We start from the raw sequence: 19,688 nt of genomic DNA, 5'->3' as shown, positions 1-19,688 counted from the left end.
CCCCCCTCCCCCTCAGTGTGTGAAAGCGAGGTGAACATTAGCCGGTTAGTACATGGCTACATGGTGTATAGATACTGAATAGCGTATCTGACACAAATGTACACAGTCTGAGCAGGAGTCCCAAGCGAAAGCACAAAGGCTCACGTCACACAGCTATCATACAGAGTCTGTGCTGTGGGGACCATTTGGGGCCATTATGTAATGATAATAGTATTGGTAGATGATGACTTCTGCCTTACATAACTGGTTTCTTTTAACTGACTATTATAAAATATAAAGAACCGGTTTTTAAGTGTCCTTCACCGTTTTATGCTAGCAAATGATCTCTCTCGTAATTTCATGCGATACGACTCCTATGCAGGGCCATAGCTAACACATAATGGCTAATGTCCCCTCAGTAATATGCTGCTGTAGCCATTACTGGGACTCCAGTCTATTTGCCGTATTTTTCACGGAAACGGAGACAGCTGGAAGTTGGCAGAGATAAATGTGTGCTACTGAACTGTACTAACATGCTAATGCTAACATACGCTAAAATGTGCATGCTAACTGATGCTAATCTGCTGAAGCCCATGCCACACTAATGTAATATCCCACACTAACACTAGCCACATGCTAACTTGCATTAACTCTACAGTCTTTGCATTGTTTTAGGGCAGGGTTCCCCAATTCTGGTCCTGGGGGGGGGAAGTTTGAAACACAGTTTGCAGATGTCCCTGCTCAGACATACCTACTTAACCTAGCAATAAGCTGATTAAGATTCTGGGGAGCACTGGTTTAGAGTATCAGGATATTTGTTTCCAGTAGAGCGCTCCCTTTTACATGGGGACTGCTTCCCCATACTGACCAGTCAAGGTTAACGTGTCCCCAAATGGTTTATCAGTCAGAAACGTGTCACTGAAATGGCATCATCACTATATCAGCCGTGTCATGCGGCACGCACACGCATGTCAGAACTAATTGTGTTCCTCGGCTCAAGGTCCCCCATGTCATGCCTGACCGACACGCGGCATGCAGGTCAAATTGAGCACATTTCCCCTTCGCTGTGCCGGAACATAACAGAAGCACTGTGTCAAAGCCCGCCCCCCCGCCGGCCTCCGCGGGGCACGCTCACTGGGCCGTTTCACATGTGCATTCGCTGAGGTTAAAAACGACGAGAGCCGGCGGCCTAATTGGTGCCTGAAAGATGAAACCAACTCTCCTCAGGAGCAGCTACAGTTATGCCACAGCGCTAAACTTCGGGCAGAGGCACCCTCCCCTCCCCCCAGGGGGGCGTCTCACGCGTACATCTGGGCAGCGGAATCGGCACCAGTTCTCCGTAACGTTATTCAGGGGCTAGAGAGGGTAAGCATGGGACGGCTGGTCAGAATGAAGCATTAGTGCGGGAGGCGTGAGGAGGAGACGCGAGGGAGAGATGCGAGGGGGAGGCGCGAGGAGGAGACGCGAGGGGGAGACGCGAGGGGGAGGCGCGAGGAGGAGACGCGAGGGGGAGGCGCGAGGGGGAGGCGCGAGGTAGAGAGCCTCACCTGAGCGATTGTTGGGGGACGTCCGCACCGGGGAGATGGAGGGGGTGCGGGAAGAGGAATAGGGCCGCTGCCGGTCCCTCTCGATGGTCGAAGAAGATCCAACGAAGTGATACTGCGCATATCCATCCTGTAACAGAAAGAGGCATGCGGTGGCTGGAATGCTCACAGCGGAATGATCTAGAGGCCTCGGGCACATAACGAGAGGCATGAGTCTGAATTAAAGGGAGTGCAGAAGAGAGAGAAGAGGTCTGCTCAGATACGAGGTGTGGCAGGGAGACACTCTACAGACCCACATGCCTGACAGTGTCGCATCACATGACCTGGCCACCTGACCTAAACACCGGAGAGATGGTTATGGAGGAGGCTGACCAGAGGGTGAAAGAAAAGCAGCCAATGAGTGCTCAGCATATATTTGGGACCTCCTGCAGGACAGCTGGAACAGCATCCCAGGAGGTCACCTCATGGAACTGGTGTAGAGGAGACAATAGGGTCAGCCAGTCCATGGGGCAACTGGGGTTAAGGGCCTTGATCAAGGGCCCAATGGTGGGATCTCACTCCTGTCCATGGGATTTGAACCAGCAACCTTCTGAGTCCCAACCCACAGAGCTGCTTTTTCTGTTTAATATTTTTTGGTCAGTGCCTATATTCCGTATGTTATTTTCTAGTGTTGATGTCTTTATATGTATTATACAATGTAGAGAACAGTACAAATAAACCTTTCTATGGGTAGGTGTGTCCAAATCTTTGACTGGTAGCGTGTGTAATATCAGGATGAGAGCAGGGCATCAGGCTATGGAGGCATGTTCTGAGGCAGTATTACATGAATAATGTATTTTTAAAAAGCTGTATTCAAGTTTATTGGAAAAAAAAGTCAGTGTTCAATTGGGTACGGTTTTTACGCAATTTGTTCATTTCATTTTAATCTTAATTCATTTATCCTCAATGTGACGTTGATGGTTTCATTTAGTGTTACTTAACCATATAATAGAAACACATCAATCATAAATAACAGGTACAGCAGAAAAAAAACAATGTTAGCAATACTAACAGGAAAGAGTGTATCTCACATGAATGATAAATATAGCACACAATATTTTTTTTAAAAGAGAGAAAGGTACTGCATGATGTAAAAGGTGCTTGTCATTCACAGACATAAAGGGATTGCTTTTTGTGCATAGCCGTTTAAATCCCCTAAAAGTTAACGCGATGGTAATTTATCATTCCTGGAGTACAGCAGGAGGTATGCACAGGCAAACGCATTTTGATCTCCCTTAATCTGAACTTCAAAGGAAACGGACCGAACAGCCCTGCCTCTGATGCGCATGAATGCAGGAACTAACTAAAAATAAGGAAATAAAAAAAATGACTGTGTGCTAGTCTCAGGCTCGGTGTTCGTGGCATTTAATGTGGCGGGGGAGACCCCGGCAACTCGCCCCTGTGACATGGGAGCAGCGTTTAATGCGGCGGGGGAGACCCCAGCAACTCGCCCCTATGACATGGGAGCGGCGTTTAATGCGGCGGGGGAGACCCCGGCAACTCGCCCCTGTGACATGGGAGCGGCGTTTAATGCGGCGGGGGAGACCCCGGCAACTCGCCCCTGTGACATGGGAGCGGCGTTTAATGCGGCGGGGGAGACCCCGGCAACTCGCCCCTGTGACATGGGAGCGGCGTTTAATGCGGCGGGGGACACCCCGGCAACTCGCCCCTGTGACATGGGAGCGGCGTTTAATGCGGCGGGTGAGACCCCAGATACTCGCCCTTGTGATGTGGGCGCGGGGTTTAATGCGACGGGTGAGACCCCGGCCACTCGCCCTTGTGATGTGGGCGCGGGGTTTAATGCGGCGGGTGAGACCCCGGCCACTCGCCCTTGTGATGTGGGCGCGGGGTTTAATGCGGCGGGTGAGACCCCGGCTACTCGCCCTTGTGATGTGGGCGCGGGGTTTAATGCGGCGGGTGAGGCCTGACAGCGCGGTTTGCATGCAAGGGTCTCACGGTTACCTGCCCTACCTTCACCTACAGGGCTGACAGGAACATCTGCAGTAACCACTCTCGGCCTCAGGGTGCCGCTTCACACCCAAGGACCTCTTGAAAGCAGGGGTGTCCTGATGCCTCCACAACCTTTAATCACTGCCCTTCCCCCCAACTGCGGACGGCGTATTAGTGTGCATCGACACTCAGAGTGGGTCACACCCCCTTCCCCCTTGTATCTTTCACCCAGGTTGCATAAGCACTAATCAAGAAGGCCTGCAGCTCCACGCCAGCATTCCGACAGTCCCGGGAACCTGGGCGGGGCACAGGGAGAGAGACGACACAGAGCCACGCCCACTCGCACGCCTGGCAGGCCCGTGACCGCGGACAGCGACCGGCGCTCCAAATACAGAGACGCGGCGCTGCTCGCTGAGCAACAAAACAGCTGATGATAAGTTTAAAAAAACTTCTCAGATGTGTTAGATGAATATGTCTTCTCAGCCATACGATGCAGACGTCAAAAATACACCAAAAACTAATTTTCTCTCCTGGTACTGGCGATGGTGCATAAACTGTGTCAAGGTGCTTTATTCCAGAAATGCGCAGACAAGAACCTTCAAAAGGAAGAGAAATGTTTTTTTTTTTCCTGTTTATAGCAATACATCAATGCAAATGTAGACTGTAATTACAACAAATCTGCTCCTATCTGCAGTCATCCCTTAATTTTACATGAAATATTTTAACTTTGATCAGCACAACCGAATGCTGGAATTTGCCTTTCTCTGTCTGTCTGTCTGTCTGTCTCCCCCCATCTCCCTCTCTCCTCCATACCTTCTGTCCGGACGTTGTCTGCAATCACTGAACATATGATGAGTTGGCTTTTGCACCTGAAAGTCATCAGCGAGCCCCAGAAGCCCCTTAAATCTCGGCTGACAGCAGACCCCCAACACGGAGTGCATGACGGACATGATTCGGTGGGAGGGGCTTGGCTGCTGGACGTGATTCGGTGGGAGGGGCTTGGCTGCCGGACGTGATTCGGTGGGAGGGGCTTGGCTGCCGGACGTGATTCGGTGGGAGGGGCTTGGCTGCCGGATATGATTCGGTGGGAGGGGCTTGGCTGCCGGACGTGATTCGGTGGGAGGGGCTTGGATGCCGGATATGATTCGGTGGGAGGGGCTTGGCTGCCGGACGTGATTCGGTGGGAGGGGCTTGGCTGCCGGACGTGATTCGGTGGGAGGGGCTTGGCTGCCGGACGTGATTCGGTGGGAGGGGCTTGGATGCCGGATATGATTCGGTGGGAGGGGCTTGGCTGCCGGACGTGATTCGGTGGGAGGGGCTTGGCTGCCGGACGTGATTCGGTGGGAGGGGCTTGGCTGCCAGATATGATTCGGTGGGAGGGGCTTGGCTGCCGGACGTGATTCGGTGGGAGGGGCTTGGGTACCATTACGTCATTAAACAGCAAAAAATGAGCAAAAGGGTCATAAGATTAGAAATAAGAAGATGCGGCTCAGTGCACCTGTGTCCCAGTGTGGATACTGGGAGACACTGGGACAGACTGGGAGAGACTGGGAGTGACACTACCCGAAGGGTCTTAGTAAGGCATTTTACAGCTGCTAAGAAAACTCCTCTCTACTCAGCTGCCATTTGAAGGCACAAACTCCTCTTACAGGGGCTCCAGAGGTCAACAAGGGCGAGAGATTTACAGGGCACGGGCTGAACCTGCTGTGGGTCGAAAGCTCTCTCCGCGGGGGCACCTTTGGCATTTCCAGCACACCGTCTGCTAGGGGAGGCCGCTGTTGCTAAGCAACGATGGAGTTCGTCACAAATAATGACACCGGACAGGTCTGCAGGAATGATGGCCACAAATGAGAGACTTGGCTGGGGGGAGGGAGCTGCATCTGGCGGCACACAGGGCCCCGGCAGACTGCTGCCGTTCGTGTGTTTGTGTTTCCCGCCTCGCTCATTACCGAGGCTGCTATGCGAGGCGTGATCATTTTCTGTCCGTTCTTCACATCTCCTGAATGGAACAATAGGTGTGTCGGACCGTCCCGAGTCGGACTGGGAGAGGCGTCTGGACTCCAAAGCAGGTGACCGTCGCGATGGCTGACCTTTTCTGCGAGCACGACCAGCCTCTTGAAAACGGTTCTTTGTGGAGATAAATTTGAGCTTCAGTGCAATTATGGATGCCATTGCGATAACTCATTCTCCTCCACTGTCCCATTCATATTCCCGACAATAACTGCGAATATAATGCAATACTGAGCAAAGGGAGAGTGAACAGGAAATATAGCGGCATTCTGCTCAGAATTAACGGGACCAGCGTCCCTCAGAGAGGGACAGAGAGATAGTGCCAGCATCTCCACATTCTTTGCTGTGACTAAACATTGTTTGTGGGAGAAAGTCTCAACTCAGTTAAAAAAATTAGAGCAAGGATGGGGATTGATTATTATTTTAAGATCATTAAGTGTTTAGTCAAGTGCCTGCGCAGTACCTCATCACAGCTGGCTGATATCTTCATAATCTCCACAAGTCACGCAAAGGATTCTGGGTAGCAGTATACAATTTGAATGTTTGTCTAGAATATTGCTTGTTCAAAGCTCAGGTAGCCTCATGTTGGTGAGGAGAGAAGAGGATTTAACTGACCAGATTGTCCATCCATCCATCCATCCATTTTCTTTAACCGCTTGTTCTACTCGGGGTTGCGGGGGTTTGGAGCCTATCCTGGAGGCTACAGGTGCAAGGTAGGGAACAGCCCAGGGTGGGGCGCCAACCTAACCAGGTACTGTAAAAAATACCCAACTGCTTTCTGAGTTATACGTCACTCTGTATGAACGCGTCTGCTACAAGAATAAATGTAAAATGATATCATCTTAGAAGAAGACTGTATACTGAACAATGCATGTATCAACACATGACATCTTAATTAAAACATTCACGACTAACAACATTCGTATAACAAATGGAAGAATCTGGTGTCCTGCTTAACAGAATGTGATCTGCAAAATTAAAAAGTTAACTTGCAGCAGGGAATCCAAAAATTGATGCATTTTCCATCTGTGCTCTAGGAAATGAATACAGAAAGCACACTGGCCAATGAGAGCGTGCGATGCATTGTGTTATAACACACTGACCAATGAGAGCGTGCAATGCATTGTGTTATGGCACCTGAACACCGAATGGCCCCATTAAGATATTCTTACGTGGGTATTCTGAGCGTTGAGTAAGATCACTGATTATTACTGATGAATACCACTGATTGCTGAATATGAGGCAATCACAACTCTGCAGACCAAATTTCCGAAGACCATAGATGTGTCATTAATTCCACAGTAAAAAATAAAGAATAATTAATGGAAATCTGGTTAGCCGTATTAGAACTTAAAATGCAGGCGAGGAGCTAAAGTCTGCCCCTCCCCAGCCTGCCCCCCCCCCCAAAATGTCCTCCTGTGTCTGCTCACAATGTGACGCCCCACATCTTCATACGCTCCCTCAGCATTCCCGTCCTTAAAAGCCATCTGCTTCCATGTTATTGTCTTCCTAGATAAAGCTCCATACGTTTTCAGCACAATGTTTTTCAAGTGATATAAAACTGAACACAGAGGCGTTCCTTTATGGTAATGAAGACCCCCCCACCCCAGGAAGAAACAGGATTTTTCCATCTGATTTGTTCCCTTATTCCCACAAAGGAAATATGAATGTGGTGAAGGAGTAAAGTGGCAAACTCCTTTAACGCAAGCGTCCGCTTTCTAACGATGGTGGGCTGTGTCCCTTAGCTACACAGTGGCCCTTTAGCCAAGTAGTGGCCCTTTAGCTACACAGTGGCCCCTTAGCTACGTAGTGGCCCCTTTAGATACATAGTGGTCCCTTAGCTACGTAGTGGCCCCTTAGCTACACAGTGGCCCTTTAGCTACACAGTGGCCCCTTAGCTACGTAGTGGCCCTTTAGCTACGTAGTGGCCCCTTAGCTACACAGTGGCCCTTTAGCTACGTAGTGGCCCCTTAGCTACACAGTGGCCCTTTAGCTACGTAGTGGCCCCTTAGCTACACAGTGGCCCTTTAGCTACACAGTGGCCCCTTAGCTACGTAGTGGCCCTTTAGCTACACAGTGGCCCCTTAGCTACACAGTGGCCCTTTAGCTACGTAGTGGCCCCTTAGCTACACAGTGGCCCTTTAGCTACGTAGTGGCCCCTTAGCTACACAGTGGCCCTTTAGATACACAGTGGCCCCTTAGCTACGTAGTGGCCCCTTTAGATACACAGTGGCCCTTTAGCTACGTAGTGGCCCCTTAGCTACACAGTGGCCCTTTAGCTACGTAGTGGCCCCTTAGCTACACAGTGGCCCTTTAGCTACGTAGTGGCCCCTTAGCTACACAGTGGCCCTTTAGCTACGTAGTGGTCCCTTAGCTACATAGCGGTCCTTTAGCTACGTAGTGGCCCCTTAGCTACACAGTGGCCCTTTAGCTACGTAGTGGCCCCTTAGCTACACAGTGGCCCTTTAGCTACGTAGTGGCCCCTTAGCTACATAGTGGCCCCTTAGCTACACAGTGGCCCTTTAGCTACGTAGTGGCCCCTTAGCTACACAGTGGCCCTTTAGCTACGTAGTGGCCCCTTAGCTACACAGTGGCCCTTTAGCTACGTAGTGGCCCCTTAGCTACACAGTGGCCCTTTAGCTACGTAGTGGTCCCTTAGCTACATAGCGGTCCTTTAGCTACGTAGTGGCCCCTTAGCTACACAGTGGCCCTTTAGCTACGTAGTGGCCCCTTAGCTACACAGTGGCCCTTTAGCTACGTAGTGGCCCCTTAGCTACATAGTGGCCCCTTAGCTACACAGTGGCCCTTTAGCTACGTAGTGGCCCCTTAGCTACACAGTGGCCCTTTAGCTACGTAGTGGTCCCTTAGCTACACAGTGGCCTCAGGTCTCAGGGCCACAAGCAAAGCTCACACCTGATGCATTCTGGGTACAGAGCGTCAGCCTTTACTATCCTCTCCCCTCTGCTACAGCGCCAGTCTGGAGAACATGGCAGTTTTCCAGGTGATTCCGGCTAATGCCACATCAAACGGGGGAAAACTGGGGGGGGAAAACTGGCCTCCCTCTGGTCGTGATCCCAGCAAAAGTGGAGACTTACCCTAGACCAGCAGAGATGCTCATGTTTACATATTTGCTGCTGTTCTGTTGTTCCTGTTGTCTTTGCTATGTCAAACATCCTAATTCATATTCATAAATGCAGCATGTTCCTGTCTGCATTTGTTTTAGTACATTTTACCACTAGGCATTGATTTAGCTAACGAACAGTAGTGCGTTTCACACATTAAGCTGTATAATGCAGCCACACTAAATAGTTATAATCTAATTTACTCCGTTGTCATATCAAACACACCTCTAATGGATTATCATTCGTGAGTAACACCATGTCAGATTAAGCAGTGCTGAAGGCTCTAATCGCCTGGCGCTTAAGGAACATTCGCTAAGATCGACCCATTCAGCAAATCTTGTATGCGATTTAAGAGACGGCAACCAGTGGGCTTAGTTGGAGACGACTGGTAAGCCAGGTCACCCGATAGCATTTCTGTGGGTTCAGATCCCTAAAATATCAAGGGGGGGGGGCAGCTTTACAATGGCTGGACATTTAATTACTGCTGTCTTCAAATGTGTGTCACAGTTCATTTGCAGCATTTATTGTTAACTTCCTTTAGACACATTCACCCCTATGTTGACGTCACTTCAGGCAGAGCCTATGTGGGGGCCGGACTGTCGGGGCGCCTGCCGCTCGTCTCCCTGCCCCGGGGATTAGCTCCGTGTCCATGCTGGCGACGGAGGCGTCTGACTCTGGCTAAAGCGGCGCAACAATCCACGACCTCAGGTCCATCCGGAGTAAACCTACTGCATGCAGAAGCCAGAATTCCGGCGGTTGCTAGGAGATTCCGATTCGACGTTCCGTGCTGGGCTCACGTTTACCCCCCGCTAGTCCAAGCCCCATATCTGTCAGCAACACGATGATTCCTGCCTCTTAAATGCGCGCTGCCGGTAGCTGGGCTTTGAATGAGAGCATAGACACTGTCACCGCACCTCTCGGTCTGTGAACGCCACCTCTTTCGCCCCCTGCTGGCTGGTGGATGCCCGAAGCCCTACAGGATCCTGTTCCAATCAGCCCTTGTAAAATCCCCAATCAGAAGTTGTCAACTCCCATCGAGGGCTGCTACAGCGATGGGTGACCTCGCAGGTCAGCCAGCACAAGATCCTGAATACATCACGCTACAGCCCCCCAGGACTCAGCTCAATCTATCGACTCGCACCCTCTGGTTTTCCGGGCTAATGCATCACTTCATGTGCCTGTGCGCCGGCTCCGTCTCGTACCGTCTTCACCAGGATCGGCTTCATTATAAAGAATCACGCTCAGCATCTCTTAGAAAACAGACGTGAGGAGAGCCCAGTGGCACGTCAGGACGCTGTGGCTGCAGAGGGGACGCTGTGACCCCGCGACCCTGTTGGGGGGGACTTGCGAGGAATCCGGAGTGTCGGCGCCACGTAGTGTCGGAAAGAGGGCAGAAATGTCCGATGCGCTTCACTTATGGGACCCGGCCACGTACGGCCACAAACGGGCAGGGGCAGCAGTATGGGAGGGGCTCATAATTCTCTTCCCTTGCATTTAGCCTGCTGCGGTAATGAGAGGGGGGACGGACGGCAGTCACATGGCTATGGCTTTACATCAATGACAAGCGGGGGGTTGGGGAATTAAAGGGACAGACACCGAACCCCATGGCAGGACTGAAGTGGAATCCGCACAAAGCAGCCTTTCTCAAGGAAGAAACTTTTGGCTTTTTTTTCTTTACGAGGCTGAGGCTCGACACAGGCCATGAATTTACAGGCGCGTTAAGCCTCTGGCTCTTTATTGGAACGGCTCAGTTATACGTCTGCAGTTCAGAAGCACTGATAAGGTTAAGCTCTGGTCTTGACGCGGTTCAGGCGCTGGATTACCTTTGTGCTTTATTCAGTGTGCTAGAACATGCATCCATCCCCTGCATGTTTATCTGATGGAGGTGGCAGTGAGCCAGGACCCGTGTTTGAAAGCACAGGCCGCGATGCGGAGGACCTCCACCGGGGGAGCCATACCTTTTTGTAGAGGCTGCGTAGGTCTCTGTATTGCCACATGCTGCTGAGGACCTGAGAGGCTGCTTTCACCACCTTGGGAGAGTGCCTGCAAGAGAGGGAGCAGGGGCGTCACTCAACACCGGGGTTAACTCACTGTCAGCATATAGACTGAGATCCGTCACTCAACACCAGTGTTAACTCACTGTCAGCATACAGACTGAGATCCGTCACTCAACACCGGGGTTAACTCACTGTCAGCATACAGACTGAGATCCGTCACTCAACACCGGGGTTAACTCACTGTCAGCATACAGACTGAGATCCGTCACTTAACACCGGGGTTAACTCACTGTCAGCATACAGACTGAGATCCGTCACTCAACACCGGGGTTAACTCACTGTCAGCATACAGACTGAGATCTGTCACTCAACACCGGGGTTTAACACACTATCAGCATACAGACAGAGATCCATCACTCAACACTGGGGCTTAACACGCTACCAGCAAACAGACAAAGATCCTTCACTGAACACTGCTACTTATATGTTAATCTAAGTCTTTACTGAACCACTGAGCACTGTGACCCATATGATCACTTGACAGAAAGTCTTCCGTGAACACTGTCACTCATGTCATCTTCAATAAACAGACTGGTCCACAGAATGGTTAGAGCCATTTAATTATTTAAATGAAACGATGCAAGAAGTAGTTCCTGAGGGCTCTTGTGTATGTTGGTATGCAAGAGCTTTACCGCCTAAGGCACAGTACGGCACAAGGGGTAGAGCAGGTGTGAAGAGCACAAGCACTGTGAATCAGTGGGGGCTCTCTGGGGGCTGTAGACCTTGCTGGCCCTTTGGGTATAGTACAGCCCCCCCCCCCCCCATGAGGTTTCCTCCTTCCAAGCTTTTTTGTTCATTTGTAACCTTGTTTAGATGAAGGAGCCATTCATTCACACAACAGCATTCAATTGCAGAGAAAGAAGAAAATCACGTCCACCAAATGGAAAAACGAAAATGGACTCCCTTGCCAAGAAAAACCCAGTTTTCAGAAAACGGCAGCCTGAAACCTCAGATTCTCCGTATGCTGTAGGTTTGCAAAAGCTTATCATTTATATCCCTTAATCGGAAGGCGATAGAAGCATTGAAATGCAATTAGTTGACGGTAAATAGGGATGTCCGATCTGTTCAACATCAGAGGCTCCTGTCTTTGGCACCATTACAGACCTGAAAAGTAATTACGCTCTCAAACGGCAAATTGTGGCATCAATGCAAAGTAATTACAGCAGTCACTGCCGGCATCTGTCTGTCGCATGCTAATCCGGGTGCGAGGCGGGCGGGCGGATGGCAGACTTCTCCCTTTTGTCAGAGGAGCAGTTTGTATCACTTTCTGTCATGTTGTTGTCCGTCCATCTTGTCTTAGCGCTGCCCCAGCCCGGGCTGCGTCAGAGGAAGGGCAGCACAGGGCCGAGGCAGGAAGCCCAGTCCGTACTTGACTTTTAAATGCATCTCTACTCGCTCGCAACGGCAGCTGCACGGCTGGTGTGCGGCTCAGTGGGTTGGACTGGTGCTCCTGCACCTGGAAGGCTGCCAGTTCAGATCCCAGGCTCGGCAGAGTAGCCCCATGTCTGCTGGGCCCGTGGGCAGTGCCCTTTGCCCCCTGAAAGACGTCCCGGGGGTGCAGGATAAGTGACGGACCGTGACATCAGACCAGCGTGCGCGTGCCATTAAGAAGGAGAGCAGGATGGGCTGTGTTCAAACATCACTCCAATGTACTTGCACAAATGGCAAATGAAGGTTCATTTTGTGAAACACTTGTGAAGGGCTTTGGGACTCTCCTCCTCGTGAGTGGCACCCTCTCCAGAATAGCAGCGGGCGAGCTCGCTGGATCCAGGGACGCTTACAGTGTCATCCCATAATGACCCACACAGAAGGGCGCTATACCAGACCCTTTAAGAGTGCTGGCTAAATGGGGGGGGGGGGGGGGCACTTGCAACAGGCATAAAAATGTCTCCTGGCAATTAGTCAACTAAGAGGCAAGAAAATGTCCTTCAAAAAGTGCAGGAACCGAATCACCTCGCAGTTTCTGGCTTCGCACGTCTCGCTCTGGCTAACCTTGGCCAGTGGGGTTATAATTCAGGCTGTCCCTTAATGAGCCTTTCCGGAAGATTCTGTGGCTTTTCGGGGGGGACGTGTCTGCGTCGGCTGCTGGAGGGGTGGCTATTATCATCAGCTCGAGCTTTTAATACCCCCGCCTTCAGATCGGCCCCTTAATCATCCTCGGGGTTGGGGGTGGAGGCTGGAGCCCCAGCGGAGCGTGATGGAGCGCGATGGAGAGTGTGCAGGAGCGGCCGCTGCTCGCTATCGGTCACGCTGGGGGGCGCTCGGCCTGGCCAGGCTGCGGAGGCCTGTCGTCTTCATTAGCGCACAGGAAAGGGCTCCAGCAGAGGCACCGTAGTCGTATCGGTCCAGACCCCAAACCCAACACAAGTGACGCCGGCGGAAAAGCCTACATGTCCCCCCCCCGGGCTCAAAGTGACACACTCTGAGCCGACACTGCATTTCACTGAACCCCCCCTACCCCCCCGAGCAAGTGCACGCTGCCGATAACAGAGAGGAAAAGTGCATTAGACACGGAGTGATGGCGGGGGCGGGGGGGGGGGCAATTCATCACTCTCCAAGGTGTTAGAACAACATGCTCCGTAAAACACAGCATGACGGATCCTGCCGAAATCGCATCCGCTGCAGGGGAACGGCGGTCCCGAGCCGACGCCGGTCACGTGACCCACACCCGCCGCTGTAACGGGGAACGGCGGTCCCGAGCCGACGCCGGTCACGTGACCCACACCCGCCGCTGTAACGGGGAACGGCGGTCCCGAGCCGACGCCGGTCACGTGACCCACACCCGCCGCTGTAACGGGGAACGGCGGTCCCGAGCCGACGCCGGTCACGTGACCCACACCCGCCGCTGCAGGGGAACGGCGGTCCCGAGCCGACGCCGGTCACGTGACCCACACCCACCGCTGTAACGGGGAACGGCGGTCCCGAGCCGACGCCGGTCACGTGACCCACACCCACCGCTGCAGGGGAACGGCGGTCCCGAGCCGACGCCGGTCACGTGACCCACACCCGCCGCTGTAACGGGGAACGGCGGTCCCGAGCCGACGCCGGTCACGTGACCCACATCCACCGCTGCAGGGGAACGGCGGTCCCGAGCCAATGCCGGTCACGTGACCCACACCCACCGCTGTAACGGGGAACGGCGGTCCCGAGCCGATGCCGGTCACATGACCCACACCCGCCGCTGTAATGTCTGCTAGAGCGTGCGGGGGCCCAGTGAGGATTCGCATGAGCCCGTTAGACTTTCCCGCACACTGCATACAGCTAATGTGACTGGGTGGGGCGGCTCTGACTGTCACATTAGCTGTATGTCACATGACCTCGCCTAACGCACATGGCTTCTGAGGGCAGTCAGACTCATGGATAATTCATAGACGATTCATATCTCAGGACAGACTTCCAGCAATGTTTCTGCTCAAAATATGACATCCAAAGGTATAAAAGCACTACTGTTATGTGAGCAGGTCAGAAAAAGAACATAAAAAAAACTTTTTGAAGGATTTAGATCCCCTCACCAGTGTGACAAATGCCCTTCTCTCCCATCATTAACCAGTTACGTTACCACATTTATTACCAAGTCACACACGTTTCCACGTGCACCACATATACTGTCAGCGTGTCACATCACCCAGGAGCGAAGCCACTCAGACACACAGGCGGGCGGTGAGATAAAGACGCGGGTGATCCAGAGCATACAGAATCTCATTACAACCCATAACCCCCCCCCCACCCGCACTGCATCATGGGAAGGGTTAGCTGATCCGGAGCATGCAGAATCTCATTACGACCCCTAACCCCCCCCCACCCGCACTGCATCATGGGAAGGGTTAGCTGATCCAGAGCATGCAGAATCTCATTACGACCCCTAACCCCCCCCAACCCGCACTGCATCATGGGAAGGGTTAGCTGATCCGGAGCATGCAGAATCTCATTACGACCCCTAACCCCCCCCCACCCGCACTGCATGATGGGAAGGGTTAGCTGATCCGGAGCATGCAGAATCTCATTACGACCCCTAACCCCCCCCCACCCGCACTGCATCATGGGAAGGGTTAGCTGATCCGGAGCATGCAGAATCTCATTACGACCCCTAACCCCCCCCAACCCGCACTGCATCATGGGAAGGGTTAGCTGATCCGGAGCATGCAGAATCTCATTACGACCCCTAACCCCCCCCCACCCGCACTGCATGATGGGAAGGGTTAGCTGATCCGGAGCATGCAGAATCTCATTACGACCCCTAACCCCCCCCAACCCGAACTGCATCATGGGAAGGGTTAGCTGATCCGGAGCATGCAGAATCTCATTACGACCCCTAACCCTAACCCCCCGGCCACACATACTTGTCGCCCTTGCTCCTGGCGATGCCGATGAGCTTGTCGATGCCGCCGGCGTCTCGCAGCGCCTTGGCGTTCTCCATGTTCTTGGTGATGACCTCGTGCAGGGCGCAGCAGACGGCCGTCACCGTGTCGTCGGACATGGCCTTGGAGCTGCTGCCGCCGTTGGCCGTACTGGCACTGCCGCCGCCGCCGCCGGTGTTGTTGTTGCCCCCCGGGAGGCGGTGCACCAGGTCGCGCATGGCGTACTTACCTGCGGGGCGAGGGGGGAAACGGCACGGTTACTCGGCGTGCAAATCCCAGCCGCATTCAAGCATCAAGCAGAGCGGGAACTCTGAGCGCTCCAGTCAACACAGAAGAGCAGCAGCTCAGCGCCTCCTCAGCAATCAAGGATCTCGGCAGTCAACTGATATTTATAATGAAGTTAAACACGCAACAACAAACTGCGATCATATGACACACTAGCGAAGCCCCGGTGCCCAAGTCTGGCCTTCAGTTTTAATTTTGCTGCACTTTTACAGTCAGCTCACCTTCCGGTTTTATTATGTTGCATTTTTTTTATTAGAAGGGCAGTGCATTGTGGGAAAACACAGCGAGAAACAAGCAACAGGATGCTGTGGACTAAACATCCCTAAGCCAACGCGGGGGTGCCCCAGCCACTTCTGGGTCGTTCCGGTTCACCCTAACACACCAGTCATTTGAAACCAATTCTGTCTGATCAATAATAAGCTTGTTATTTATTTTATTTATAAAGCAAGAAACTGCAGTCAAACTTTTATTCAGAAATTTGTGACACATTCAGATAAAATCTCAGAATCAGCTCCCCCTGGCCACACCGTAGCCAGTGGGGTCAGCTTAGAAATGTTTGTCTGCTCTTGAAAGCCAGTGTGTGTCTCCTCCAGCATGATTGGTTGGTCGAAAGGGCCAAAATGGACTGTTTCCGTACATGTGCCCTGTGATGGACTGGCATCCCAGCCAGGGTGTCCCCTGCCCTGTGCCCCATGCCACAAAATAAATGGTTTGAAGATGAATTGGTGGATGAATAAATGGATGGATGCATAAAAAGAACAAAACACCCATGAATGACATTCAAGCTGCTGAGGTCTTTTGGTTGATCCCTAATAGCCTGACATAAACAATCAAATGATGAATGGCCCAAAAATAATGAGTGCTTTGTTAATTCCTGCCTGCTTATCTTGTAATTCCAGAAAGGGTATTACTTGCTTGAGCAGATAATATATAGGCACTTTTTCAATATAGACTTGCCCTTTCTGAAGGTTTCAGAGAGGGAACAATGGGCAAATTCTGGTGTAAATCGATGCCCCGAATCATTAATCATTTTAACAAATTCAGTGGAATTACAATCTTATCATCTGTGAGGAACTTAGAGGAAGGCTGATATTCACAGAGTCGCCCATTAGGGGAGAACACCAGCACACAGCCGCCCACTAAGAGCTGGGGGGGCCCACTGACACTCCCGCCTGGCGTCTGTGGGGCTAAAGGGATACCTGGGGGAGCACCAATCCTGTGCTATGGGGGCTGATGGGATACCTGGGGGAGCACCAATCCTGTGGTATGGGGGCTGATGGGATACCTGGGGGAGCACCAATCCTGTGGTATGGGGGCTGATGGGATACCTGGGGGAGCACCAATCCTGTGCTGTGGGGGCTGATGGGATACCTGGGGCAGCACCAATCCTGTGCTGTGGGGGCTGATGGGATACCTGGGGCAGCACCAATCCTGTGCTGTGGGGGCTGATGGGATACCTGGGGGAGCACCAATCCTGTGCTGTGGGGGCTGATGGGATACCTGGGGGAGCACCAATCCTGTGCTGTGGGGGCTGATGGGATACCTGGGGGAGCACCAATCCTGTGGTGTGGGGGCTGATGGGATACCTGGGGGAGCACCAATCCTGTGGTGTGGGGGCTGATGGGATACCTGGGGGAGCACCAATCCTGTGCTGTGGGGGCTGATGGGATACCTGGGGGAGCACCAATCCTGTGCTGTGGGGGCTGATGGGATACCTGGGGGAGCCCCTCTCCACCGTCAATGGCGCTGATGGGATACTTCAAGGAGCTCCTGTCCAGCATCCACAGGGCTGGTGGGGTATCTGTGGGAGCCGCCCAGTGTGATCTCCGGGTCCGATGGGATTCATGGAGGAGATCCCAAGGATGCTCGCCACAAAGTGCCACGAGATGAGTGTTCCAGAATGATCACGCCTTCAGTTAAGCGCACGACTAAACAACTCATGTACTGTGGTTTTACTGCGTGAACTCTCTAGGAAAACTTGCCCAATTCGAGAGCTTGTGCACTACAGAGTGATCGGGAAGTAGGGCTGATTTTCAGAAGCAAATAGTAATTACCAAACGGTGTAATTAATTAGCATTTCTCTCACTCCAAAATATGAGACGTGTGTTACTCTCCCGCTGCCATGAGAGTATAAAAACAGAATGTGGAAGCAGGGAGAGCCATGGGTTCACCATGTCCTTGTCACCTGTGCTGTGAAACACACCAGCCGTTCATGCTGAGAGTGCCACAGGGGCCCAGTGGGAGGGGAGCAATGCTTTTCTGGGGGGGTCTGCAGAACACCTGGGCACCAGGCGGCCTTTAGTTATCCCACCTCCCACGTCCGATCCCACTCGGTGCGCGATGAGGAGGCCTCATCATCCCATGGGTACCAGGGCCGTCCATTTGCAGCCTCAGGCTCCTGGGATTTTAGGAAACCTCAAATAGCTACAGAGGTGCACTGCAGCCACCTGAACGCGGTGAGCTGGAAGGCTGCTCTGAAAGGTCAGCAGGCAGAGAAGAGCTAACCGGCACCTGAATGCGGCGAGCTGAAAGGCTGCTCTGAAAGGTCAGCAAGCAGAGAAGAGCTAACCGGCACCTGAACGCGGCGAGCTGGAAGGCTGCTCTGAAAGGTCAGCAGGCAGAGAAGAGCTAACCGGCACCTGAACGCGGCGAGCTGGAAGGCTGCTCTGAAAGGTCAGCAGGCAGAGAAGAGCTAACCGGCACCTGAACGCGGCGAGCTGGAAGGCTGCTCTGAAAGGTCAGCAGGCAGAGAAGAGCTAACCGGCACCTGAACGCGGCGAGCTGGAAGGCTGCTCTGAAAGGTCAGCAGGCAGAGAAGAGCTAACCGGCACCTGAACGCGGCGAGCTGGAAGGCTGCTCTGAAAGGTCAGCAGGCAGAGAAGAGCTAACCGGCACCTGAACGCGGCGAGCTGGAAGGCTGCTCTGAAAGGTCAGCAGGCAGAGAAGAGCTAACCGGCACCTGAACGCGGCGAGCTGGAAGGCTGCTCTGAAAGGTCAGCAGGCAGAGAAGAGGTAACCGGCACCTGAACGCGGCGAGCTGGAAGGCTGCTCTGAAAGGTCAGCAGGCAGAGAAGAGCTAACCGGCACCTGAACGCGGCGAGCTGGAAGGCTGCTCTGAAAGGTCAGCAGGCAGAGAAGAGCTAACCGGCACCTGAACGCGGCGAGCTGGAAGGCTGCTCTGAAAGGTCAGCAGGCAGAGAAGAGCTAATCGGCACCTGAACGCGGCGAGCTGGAAGGCTGCTCTGAAAGGTCAGCAAGCAGAGAAGAGCTAACCGGCACTTCCCATCAACATCGCCACACTGACTTCTCACACTTTCTAAAAAAATCTACATATCTTGAACCATGGATCAGAAACAGAACAAAGAAATAGCATCGGCCTTTCTGACTGCACTCCACAGAAACCGAGGCTGTTGGAGCGACACTGATGAGAAAACAGATTACATACCCGTTAGGGAGAGAGAACCCCTTTAAGGGAGAAATCAGACCTGGATTTTCTCCACAAGTCCGAGGAAACGGCATGAATGTGACCACATTCCTCCAATCAGCATGAACACTGATTCCTATTTCGGGAAAATGCCACAGAAGCCATGTTTGAGCGCCTCGCTCTGTAAATTTCATGGCTCTGTTCCTGTGGCCACAGCGACCGGGGGGAAAGTGCTTCTGATTTCATTAGTGTGGCTCACAAACATGGCAAGATATAGCTGGAGGTGTTGATAACCATATTTGTTCGTTGATTTATTCGCTATGGCCCTCTGAGCCGCAGTCACTGAACATTCGACATTAAGATCTGGTTCCCAGCCAGAACACAATCTCTTTTACGAAACATTAAGCAACGTAGAAAGCAGGCAACAAGACTAGCGGGACCGAAAACTGCTACTGAGGTTTAAAAGTAGGTCATTATGACAAAAATATATTAAATAAAACAAAAATGGGTACATTTTTTAAAAGACACAAGTAGACAGGGTAAAATGCTTTGATCATTTTGCTGCAGCCCTTGTCGTTATATTAAAGTAGTGATTATTTGATATTTAAAACTTGAAAAAGCTAGTATTATAACATACAGAAATACACAATACCAGAAAAGACCATCCGCAAAATTCATGGCCAGAGACAGTTTCACATACTGTTTAAAAACACCTGTTTTTTATTTGTCTCTATTTTAGCTGTTATTCACTTATAGGGAAAGGCCATGAGATAACGAAGTAATATATATAAGATATTGTAACAACCAAGAGAAGTGTTCAACATCTTAAAACTTTCTCAACTTTTAGTCTCTTCAAAACAGCCTCCTTTTGCTTCGATGACAGCATTGCAGACTCCTGGCATTCTTTCAGCCACCTTCTA

General features: G+C 52.1%; 1 protein-coding gene across 3 annotated transcripts in view; it reads right to left on the bottom strand.

Annotated features, from left to right (window-relative positions):
- Positions 1–19,688, bottom strand: part of LOC111835418 (catenin delta-2-like) — a 191,406-nt gene that overhangs the window by 6,689 nt on the left and 165,029 nt on the right. For all 3 annotated transcript variants that reach the window (XM_072711094.1, XM_072711095.1, XM_072711096.1), the window contains 3 exons: positions 15,042–15,288; positions 10,603–10,687; positions 1,527–1,653 (listed from right to left, as the gene is read on the bottom strand). In XM_072711094.1, the coding sequence (XP_072567195.1) occupies positions 1,527–1,653; positions 10,603–10,687; positions 15,042–15,288 (459 nt within the window). The remainder of the gene's footprint in view (positions 1–1,526; positions 1,654–10,602; positions 10,688–15,041; positions 15,289–19,688) is intronic.

Source organism: Paramormyrops kingsleyae, chromosome 4, assembly GCF_048594095.1.
Source record: "Paramormyrops kingsleyae isolate MSU_618 chromosome 4, PKINGS_0.4, whole genome shotgun sequence".
Taxonomy (NCBI): domain Eukaryota; kingdom Metazoa; phylum Chordata; class Actinopteri; order Osteoglossiformes; family Mormyridae; genus Paramormyrops; species Paramormyrops kingsleyae.
This window is presented reverse-complemented; position numbering and strand designations above follow the sequence as displayed.